The sequence below is a fragment of the Eurytemora carolleeae genome, unplaced genomic scaffold, assembly GCF_000591075.1.
Source record: "Eurytemora carolleeae unplaced genomic scaffold, Eaff_2.0 scaffold112, whole genome shotgun sequence".
Taxonomy (NCBI): Eukaryota; Metazoa; Arthropoda; class Copepoda; order Calanoida; family Temoridae; genus Eurytemora; species Eurytemora carolleeae.
In genome coordinates, this window is record NW_019396053.1 from 118,353 (window position 1) to 128,930 (window position 10,578).

Here is a 10,578-nt window from a genome sequence, read left to right on the forward strand (position 1 = left end):
GAAAGAAAAATTTATTTTAAGATTAAGTAAGATTTATCATTGAAAACCAGAGCTTTGAATAATTTTTAATTAAATTTAATAATTTTTTATCAAACTTATATTTTTTACCTGAACATATGATCTATAGGGATCTGGTTGAGAAGAGCAATTAGATCAGCTTCTCTGAGTTCCGCCCAACTTTCTTGAGGATCCTCATCCTCACTACCTTCATCATCCAACACAGTCCAGATTGAATCTTCTTTGTCTCCAATACCATCAAAGGTCTAAATGAAAATGCGTAAATACAGAGTGGCCAAAACTTTTAAATCCTTACAAAAAAAACGTACATTTTATACAAAAAAAAATAAAAAATTAATATTTGGAAAAAAGCATCCAAAATAAAAAAAAATTCCAAAGCTAAAAAATTTAATTTCTTGTTTTTATTATCATTCATCTTCCTTTGTGTTTGTATGTCAGCAAAGGCTGACCTTAAATTGCTTTGAAATTTATCTGTAACAATCACTGCACTGTTCATTGTACAGATGATAAAGATGATAAACCCGGATGAAAAAAAAACAATGATAAAATAAAAAATACAATTTAAAAATCTGCTCGCTTTTTATGTTTTTACTATTATATAAGCTATTGTCTTCATTTCCTGAATTGGTTTCCTTATTGATTGGCAATAATGAATTACTTTATCAACAGTCTACAAAGAGTTCCCAATAAACATGGGAATTAATTGACTCATTATCTAATGGGGGAGCTGACGGGTCGGGCTACTCGTTTTTTCTAAGGTCACTCAGAGCACAAATGAGTCCCTTTGTTATAAATAAAGTGACTACTTTAAGAAAGTCTTTGATTTTTAATTAAGACACAACAAAGACAGACCATATTTTGGAGAGTTTAAAACATGTACACACGTAAATGATGACGTCTTCTTAATTCCCATGTTTTTGTACTTTTTTGGGGTAATTTAGCAATTTCAGATATATCTGAATTTAAAATGAAAAGAAAAAATTTCATAATTAGGAAGTGACTGCATTATAAAAAAGAAGAATATTTAAAAATAAGGGAATCCCAAATCCCATTCCGTTCATTACGGATGGAGCATAATTCTCAAGTTTGTGTATGCCCTCTTCTTTCTGGGCCTCACACTGTTTATGTAACAATAACTTCTTTGAGTATAAGAGATTGCTCGGTGTTTTCAACTTTTTAATTTTTCACATTTTTCTTTCAATTGCTCTTAAATTATGAAAAAATTGAGATTTTCTTGAATCAAAAAAATAAACGATAATCCGAGGTTACTTTTAAGCTAAAATTTAGAATAATTGATAAATATTTTTTGAGCTAGAGCAATCAAATTGAATTGCCATTTAAAAAATAAAGAAAAGAAAGCTATGGTACCGACCATATGCTAACTTTGTTCAGTCGAAAACATTCGATATTTTTTTTAAAAATATTTAATTAAAATCTGGTTAAAATAAATTACTAAGTCGTTGTAACAAAAAAATATGAGACTTCAAAAGAAAAAATTTACACCTGGAAATAACTGACATTTTAAGCGTTTCAATGACACCTTGATTGTGAAAATTAAGCAAAAATTGTTCCCTCAGTACCAAATACTGCAAAGTTTTTTGTGGAACACCATGTATTTATGGAACATATTCTCGAAAAGATGAAAGCTTGAATTTTGATTGTCAATTGAAACAACAATCAATCTGATGTAATTCGAAATGAAGATAGTAAGTTGAACTTTATTTTGACGTCTTTTTAAAAAAAATTGTATGCACAAAATTAGCTTTTATTAAGTCGTAATAAAAATAAAAATAATGTTTTCCGGGCTAAAAATCCTTATAATTTAAGACATTATCCATACATTCCGTACAATCCGAACATTTTTAGGTAAAATTCCGTACAATCCGTACAATTTGGCCACGCTATAAATAACAAATTTGAAACTATAAATTACCATTTTGTCAGAATTGCACTGCTAAGAATCTGGATAGTGGGTATGGATCCATTGGATTCGCAAAACTTTGGCTTCCTGGATACAGATCCGCAAAAATATGCAGATCCAAAGGCCATATCAACCAAATAACTGTTCAATAAATTTGGTTTCAAAACACAAATCTCAACTGTTGAAAAATACAGATTTTTAAAAATTTTCTTATCACTGAATGGTTTGTCAAGTTTCAGCATAAAAATAAACAAAAACAAAAAGAAAAATAACTTAGATGTTTCTTTTAAGGTTGTACTTGGTATGCTGAATAGTGTATTATAGTCTGTTCTTTACCTGTCTGTGCTGGGTAGCCTTAATTCTGTATTCTTGGATAAAGGATACCCTCTCCTTGACAGGTAGAAGGATTGTAGCAAGAATAGTTATCAAGTGATCTAAATAATTAATCATGTTTAATATTTATCAATCCGGATTTTTTGTTATAAAAAGGAAATGTTAAGAACTAATAAAATAAAAAAGTTTTTAAGCACGTTCAAACAAACAATAAGTAAACAACAAAAATCTGATTCTCACATAAACACAGTTCAAAAAATACATTTAAAATTATCAAACCAAACCTAGGAAAGGGTTTTCAAAAGTTGTTTCTTCTGAATCTACCACAGGGATAGCAGGCTGAAGATAGCTGGCTCCCCACTTACCCACACCAGCTGGACACCTAATCATATCAGGATGATGAAAATAGTGATGATGAGGGCGATGATTAAAATAAAAATAATGACAATGTTGATGATAATGATCCTAATGAGAATGATAATGAAATTGACAAGATTGACAAGAATTAATGATAATGATTAATGATACCCTACCTCATTAAATGATTCAGAATGAAGAGATGATCATAAAGTGTACTGCTCGACAATACTACAACAAACATGAGAAGATCATGATCGAATTTGATTAAAACTAAGAAGATAAGATCAAACAAAAGTTAAGTATATTTGCAGTTTGGATCAGGATCTTTTTGAGGATCCGGAACCAAAGACTTAAATTATTGAAGATCAAGTAACACCGGATACAGATATTGATACTAAGAATCTCCTACCTACTCCGATGGTTCTGTCCAACCAGATTCTCAAATCTCTGGACAGTTTGTCATCTTGGAGATCCTTTCGTAGAAACTTAAAAAGGACACTAACAGCCAACCGTAACTCCTCCTAAAACAGGGAAAATACAAATAAAAAGAAAACGCCATAAAACTTCTGTAAAATCTAGAGAAAAAAATGTTTTTGTTTTCTAGGTTCAACACATACCTGATTTCCTTTAGCAATGAAGAATGTTAAGCTTTGTGATAAATTTTTTAAACTATGTCTTAACTCTTAATCATTGTTTCTCAAATAAAAATGTTTTAGAAAACACAATTTTTAAGAAAATGTGATAAAAATACCTGCGGAGTAAAAACATAGTTGGATGTATCATTGGTGAGAGTTCTTTCTAGAACATTATGAATACACTCTTCAACCTTTAACCTTAATTTAAACTATAGAGATATTGTTAATTATATTAGAAGAAATCACACTAACATTGATAAATTTGTCCCCATTAAACCAATCGATAAAAGGGAAGAGAAACTATTAATGTATAGAGATATTGTTAATTATATTAGAAGAAATCATACTAACATTGATAAATTTGTCCCCATTAAACCTATCGATAGAAGGGTGGAGATTGGATAAACTATAGAGATATTGTTAATTATAGTATCAACGTATTAACATATCAATACATCAACATATCAACATGTAAACAAATCAACTGATCAACATGTCAACTTATCAAAGTATCAACGTATTAACATACTAACATAACATATGAACAGATCAACATGTCAACATACAACATTTTAACATATCAACGTATCGATGTATCAATGTATTATCATACCGACCTCAACACATAAACATATCAATGTTAACCATAACAACCTTAAGAGTATCTATTTTTCATTCATTTTTCAATCATTCTAAGAAAAATTAAGTAAAACGGGATTGATACTGAACATAAAATTTTTGACAAACTTTCTTCATATTTTTATATCAAGTTTCAAATAAAAATTGCCAAGAAAAAAAATAAAAATGAAAGTGAAAAATAAAGAAAAATAATTTTGGCGCAAAATAAACCAACCTGCAAAGCTCTGATCTAAAATTATATAAGGCCAAGGTTTCACCAATCAGATCTCTAGCCTGCATAAATTTTGTCCTAAATAAAAAAATTGATTAAGAAATTGTCTTTCTGTCTGGTAAAGTTATGAGTTTAGACAATTTCTTTATTTGTCTAGTAAATCATCTATTTAGTATATGTAGTGTACTGCGTACATTTCGCTTCGTAGATTTTCCTTTTTTGAGTTGGGAGAAAAATGAATAGTAAACAAACGCACAGCATTTTTTGGGAGAAGGTTAACAGAAAACACAACGCCCTTTTTCACACATGGCTTTCCAAGGTTGAAAAAGCTTGAAATTATACTAAATTACTACAGTTATGAGTTGGATTTGTAACATAACTGGGTTGATTCATTGAAACTTAAACGGAGGGAGCTCAAGCCTACAACCTAGATTGAAGGTTTGACAGCGATTATTATTATTATTATTATTAAACAACGATGCTTAAAACATTGACCTGAGAGTTCTGCAGCCTTCTGGATTAAACTCTGCTACGGTTTTTTCTTTAACAGCTTTCACTTCAACTTCATCTTCACATTCTCCCTCCCCTTCTTCCTTCTCTTTAGTTACCAACCACAGACCTTTCTAAAATAAGAGAAAAATAAATAAACTTGATGGAAGCTTGAACCTGGTAGGATGACCTGAACCTGATCCGATGACCGCGGAACCTGGTAGGATGACCTGAACCTTGTAGGATGACAGGAATCTGGTAGAATGACCGAAACCTGGTAGAATGACCTGCACGTGGTAGGATGACTTGAACGTGGTAGGATGACCTGAACCTGGTAGGATGACCTGAACCTGATCCGTTGACCGCGGAACCTGGTAGGATGACCTGAACCTTGTAGGATGACAGGAATCTGGTAGAATGACCGAAACCTGGTAGAATGACCTGCACGTGGTAGGATGACTTGAACGTGGTAGGATGACCTGAACCTGGTAGGATGACCTGAACCTTGTAGGATGACCTGAACCTGGTAGGATGACCGGAACCTAGTAGGATAGCCGGAACCTGGTAGGATAACCGGAACCTGGTGGATAACCGGAACTTAGTGGATAACCGGAACCTGGTAGGATAACCGGAACCTGAAAGAATGACAAGAACCTGGTGTAATGGCCAGAACCTGGTAGGAGAACCGGAACATACCTGGAGCTGATCAATATTCTCCTGAATTCTTTCCAACTGTTTCCGGCTGCCGATTAAATTCATACGAACCCTCTGATAGTTCGTTAATAATTCGTCCAGTTCAAATCTTAGCAAAAAAATAAAAATAAAATGCAATTTTTAATATGAAAAACATTTAATAATTAGTTATCTGAATATGAATCTGGAGTTTCTTATACAATCAATGATCACATCTACAATCTACAAGGTGTCCCATTAAAAAAGGTTATGAGAGTTTTTGTAGCTTTATGATAAATCTCAAATTTGGGCCCGGTACAAAACTTTCAACTATATTGCAGGGTCTTGTTTTTAACATTTTTTGATCTGAATCCTTGCTTCTGTGAAGAGGGTAAAAAAATCAGATATGTCTGTATAAACAAAAATGTTTGAAAAGTCAAAAAATATTTGTTAAACCAAAATTGGTATGAATAGTAGACCTATGGACTTCTTTCTATGAAAAATTTGGATCCTCAAAATTCTGACTTTATGTTTTCACAGATTTTCTATTAGAACTAAAGGGAGCAACTGGTAAAAGACTCCAAAACCCTTATCACGTTTTTTTTTCTGGATAACATTGTAGGCAGGGGTGCATCACTGCATATCTTTAAAAATAAAATAAAAATGAGAAATTGGACATAATAAGGCAAGTTTTTTAAATTGTTAAAGGGAGTGACCGGCTATGTGAGGAAGTTGAACTGAGTATGCAGTGTTGTGGAAAACTTCTTTCGGATTTATTTGAGACATGTTAAACTTTTTAAAGATCAGTAAATCCTGAGTTTGAGCGCAAATTCGACGTTCAAAACTCCTACTTTGGGGGTGGATACGTTTTCAGAATTAGTTTGTTTTCAATTATTAAATAACGACGACAAAAAATGTAAAAAAAATTCTACAGTAAACTAATTGTTTGTCTGTCTGTCTGTTTGTGTCCAATAAACGTCAAAACGGCTGAACCGATCGGGCCCAAATTTTTTGTGGGACCTCACGGAGCCCCACGGAAGGTTTATGAATGATCAAAATTTCAAATATACGGAGCCCCACGGAAGGTTTATGAATGATCAAAATTTCAAATATACGGAGCCCCACGGAAGGTTTATGAATGATCAAAATTTCAAATATTTGTCTCCATCAAAATTCGATCTTCATTAAATTTTTGAAAATTTTGAAAATCCACGAAATTTCTTGTGAAAATCCGCGAACTATTTTTGTTTTGTTTTACGATGTACACAAAGAGAACATGTTCACAATTAATTTAGAAGATGGGCGCGAAGCGCCCTCTAAGGCTAGTCTATATATAAATTTGGCTTGTCTGTCTGTTTGTTTGTTTGTATCCAATAAACGTCAAAACGGCTGAACCGATCGGGCCCAAATTTTTTGTGGGACCTCACGTGACCACAGGGAAGGTTTATGAATGATCAAAATTTCAAATATTTGTCTCCATCAAAATTCGAGGGCTAGTAATGATAAAAACGAAATGATTGATTCTAGCATTGATTTATTGACAAATTTCTTTTGAAAAATATGTTCACAACCATCTAATTAGATTACTGTAGGATTCTTAATTTATTTTTCGTCGTCGTTATTTAGTAATTTAAAAAAAAAGATTCTGAAAACGTATCCCTCTTCAAAGTAGGAGTTTAGAACGTCGAATTTGCGCTCAAACTCAGGATTTACAGATCTTTAAAAGGTTTTATATGTCTCAAATGAATCCGAAAGAAGCTTTCAACAACACTACATACTCAGTTAAACCACCTTACACTCCCTTTAACCGAAAAATTAGTTTACTTTCCCCAACTGAGCGAAAAAAAAACCTAAAAAAAACTTCTGGCGGGGAAAAAAATATTTTCAAAAGAGGAGGGGGAATGATTTTTCAGGAAAATATAATTACCAACTGTAGGTCTATGGACAATGGACAATTGTGTAGAATTGTTTTAGAGCAAACAAATCCCTTAGAAAAAATGTATTAAGATAATTAATTTAATAACAGAAATATTACTTTTCAATACTCTGCTGAGTCTCCAACCAATGATTGACAAACTCATGGTTCTTCTCAAGCTCAACATTGTGGTACAGGGTGTGCAACTAGATCAGGAACATCGTAAATTGTTAGTTTTTTATATACATTGGTGCAAGTTCAGGTTATAGATAATCATAAATCAAGTGCATTTTAAGGCCTTCAGTCAAAAAAAATGTAGTTAAGAGTAAGACTTAATTACGTTTTCTGCCGGATGTATGCAATAAGAATGGATACTTTTCCGCCTTGACCAGATTTTAATTTAATAACCAGCTTTATTCCATTCAGAATTTATCAATTATTTCAATATCTAGATACCTGACGCGTCTTCACCTTCTAACCTTATGCAAGTAAGATCTTTGTCATTTTTTAATCTTTCGTAAACGGAATGAGCCCGAATTGATCCCAGCTCTTAACTGATTTTTTTTTGATAAATTCTGGGGAAATAAGTTCCAAATCTAACAGTTGGCCTATTTCTAACAATGAGTGTAAGAAATGGGCCAAATCTGCAAAGTTAAATCTTTAAATCCAACATACATTCAATGAAAATGAGTAAAACTGTATATTGAAACAAATACCGCATTTCAGCTCATGTCGCGTTTTTGGAACATATCCCAATTTCGAGACAATAACTAGAATTCATATCTATGTCACTTTTAAAGCATTTACACACTTACGTAACAAAGCACGATTTTTTGATAAGGTAAAATATAAACAAAATAAGAAGTAAAAACAAACTATTCTTTGACAATTATAAAATCATTACGGCATTAAGAAATTAAAATAATAAGAATATTTTTTTTTTACAATATAGATTTAACTAGAAATCCGGGAAACTATTTGTTAAAATGCGGCAAAATAATTCGGCTGTTTTCTCTTTATTTAACAAATAAAATAATGAAATTTAGATTCTAGTTAAAGTTCAACAGTTAGTTTAGTCTTCATAAGATAATTTTTGTTTTTAGTGATTCATTTTGTAAGTTATAAAAGTGAGTTTTTTTTGTTTTAAATTGAGGATTATACTCAAAAAAGGGAAAGTGGGATTTGTCTCGAAAACGCAAAAATGATTGAACTTCAGGATATGTTTGAAAATGGAAAACCCGACATTGTCTAGAAAAAGGTCAAGGGTTTTATTTTAAATAGCACTCACTTTATAATTTTGTTTTCAGAAAAGAGTTTAAAATTTGAAATTGTTATCCTCGTCACACTTAATAAAATGATGGTAATAGGTTTTACTACCGACTTTTACTCTCGATATGGGCCGAAATTCTAAAAACCCAGTCTTTCAATTTGTGCTTATTTCTAACACTCAGTGTTAGAAATGGGCCAAGTGTTTGTTTTGGAACTAATGTCCCCTGAAATTAGAAATTAAACAACTGCTGACTTCACGTATAATTAAAAAGTATCTTGCATAGGCGCAACTAGGGGGGGCGGCCGGGCGCGCGACCTCCCCTAGCACCTGANTTTGTAAGGCTAAGGCTAAGAAAACAAATAACCCTTATCAGACTCAAGGCTTTAAAAACGGGAGCAAAATACATTAAATATACTTGATTAATATATTAAGAATAAGTTCAAAAAAAGATATTTCTTTTCCAAGTCGAAATACAAAAAAAAATATCCATTTCTATGTTTCAGAATCCGGAAGAAACATATTAACTTTATCATAGGCCAATAAAATTGTTTAAGGAATGCAGATCCAACAATTTTTAACTAGAAAGGATCCTTAAAGATTATTTCTTCGTATTTAAGATATTTCTTTATTTGTTTTCTTATTGTAAACTAAGTTCACCTTGATGCTCCATGTAATAATCCTCTATACTGCATTTTGTGGAGCCGCCTTCCTCTCCCTCATCAAATTGTGGAGCACTAGGAGAACATATTGGAGCACTTGGAGATTGATTGATTTCATAAGCGGGAACACTGGCGCTTGATGGAGGTGCAGACGCTGAATACTGATCAATACTTGGAGCTGTTGCTGATATTGAATCAAAAACTGGAACTGAAGGAGTTGAGGGAGCAGAAGGAGCTAATTCTTTATATTCCTCGTTTAATCTCATCCCTTCAAGTTCCTAAAAGGGTTTAAAAATGTTTTTAAAAAGTTTTTAACAGTTTTTCTGCATTTTTCGGCATTCTTATTATTATTATTATTATTATTGAACAACCGGTCATGAAAATTACAAAAAAATTATTAAAGGAGCTAGTAATAGACGACATATAAATATAGTTTACATTATTCATCAGATTATCTGATTTAGATGAGGATTTAAAGGGCACCGTTGTGAATCAGGGATGTAAAAGGCAGTTAAATTTCAAGATGAAATTACAAGGACAGTCCTATATTAAAGGAAAAGATCAGTTTACCTTATTTAGAAATAAATGTGGCTCCATTCGATGTAGGTTTGTGTTTAAGTCAGAATATGAAGATCGATCATCCGCTACAGCCTTGACAGCTTGAACAGATTGTGATTCATTTTCAGATTCAACAGCTGGTTCACTGCTAACAGCTCCAGCATCTGTGACAACTGCTTCAATTGTTCTATGATCATCAGTAGTTAAATCTGTTTTGATATTAACACTTTCATCACGGATAACTAATTTGGTATGATCTTTAGTATTGATCTCTACCAGTTTCAAATCTTCGGGACTCTGAATAAAATCCGCCAAAACTGGGGCGGACGGTATTTCTTCGTCAATTGTCTTCTCCTTTTTCTTTTTACTTCTCTCCGGTTCCTCCATACTAATCTGAAATTAATCAGTCTACGTTGAAAAAAGAAAATTTATTGTTATCACAGAAATAATTTGGAATTAGCTCAATTAAGGGTATACTAATGCTGATTAGAATTACAGTAAATAGAATATTTAATAAATATGTTGAATGCTCATTGTTTAGGGATAATTATTTTTCTTAAACGTACAGATAGATCACCACTCTCACTAAATCAGCAGAGCCGGCGATTTAAAAAATTCAAGAAAATACGACTCGGGTCTAAGCTGTTGTTGAGCCTTATTTACGGCTCGGGCTTTCGGATTAAAATTGCATCTAATTTTCAACAGAGTTTAGTTCATAAAACCGGCTAAATTTTGTATTTGGCGGATTTTCATAGTTGGAATTGGCGCATTCCGGGTTTTGATGAGAAGAAGACCCAACATTGAGCCTTATTCTTCACTAAAACCAACCAAGGTCGGTTTTATTTTCATTGGGCTTAACTCCTTAAGTCGAGCCTAAAATCTCGCAGCTGTCAATCAC

General features: G+C 32.4%; 2 protein-coding genes across 2 annotated transcripts in view; both read right to left on the reverse strand.

Annotated features, from left to right (window-relative positions):
- The window catches only part of LOC111705849 (ectopic P granules protein 5 homolog), a 24,515-nt gene extending 17,011 nt beyond the window's left edge, over window positions 1-7,504 (reverse strand). The window contains exons 1-10 of the mRNA XM_023478540.1: window positions 7,314-7,504; window positions 5,303-5,408; window positions 4,613-4,740; window positions 4,121-4,195; window positions 3,384-3,465; window positions 3,042-3,153; window positions 2,806-2,860; window positions 2,557-2,654; window positions 2,276-2,373; window positions 109-263 (exon numbers count right to left, since the gene is read on the reverse strand). Of these exons, the coding sequence (XP_023334308.1) occupies window positions 109-263; window positions 2,276-2,373; window positions 2,557-2,654; window positions 2,806-2,860; window positions 3,042-3,153; window positions 3,384-3,465; window positions 4,121-4,195; window positions 4,613-4,740; window positions 5,303-5,365 (866 nt within the window). The 5' untranslated portion in view covers window positions 5,366-5,408; window positions 7,314-7,504. The remainder of the gene's footprint in view (window positions 1-108; window positions 264-2,275; window positions 2,374-2,556; window positions 2,655-2,805; window positions 2,861-3,041; window positions 3,154-3,383; window positions 3,466-4,120; window positions 4,196-4,612; window positions 4,741-5,302; window positions 5,409-7,313) is intronic.
- Window positions 7,505-9,100: 1,596 nt separating this feature from the next.
- On the reverse strand, window positions 9,101-10,352 carry LOC111705856 (uncharacterized). Its single transcript, XM_023478552.1, has 2 exons — window positions 9,693-10,352; window positions 9,101-9,400 (listed from the first exon to the last, which is right to left on the reverse strand). The coding sequence occupies exons 1-2, from the start codon at window positions 10,065-10,067 to the stop codon at window positions 9,101-9,103; spliced, it is 675 nt and encodes a 224-aa protein (XP_023334320.1). The 5' UTR covers window positions 10,068-10,352.
- Window positions 10,353-10,578: the final 226 nt, after the last annotated feature.

What these genes read in the sequence shown, in the direction of transcription:
- LOC111705856 (XM_023478552.1), bottom strand. Translation starts at nt 10,067, where the DNA reads ATGGAGGAACCGGAGAGAAGTAAAAAGAAAAAGGAGAAGACAATTGAC. An exon ending in CACATTTATTTCTAAATAAG is followed by an intron (nt 9,401 to 9,692) that starts GTAAACTGATCT and finishes AAACCCTTTTAG; the next exon opens with GAACTTGAAGGGATGAGATT.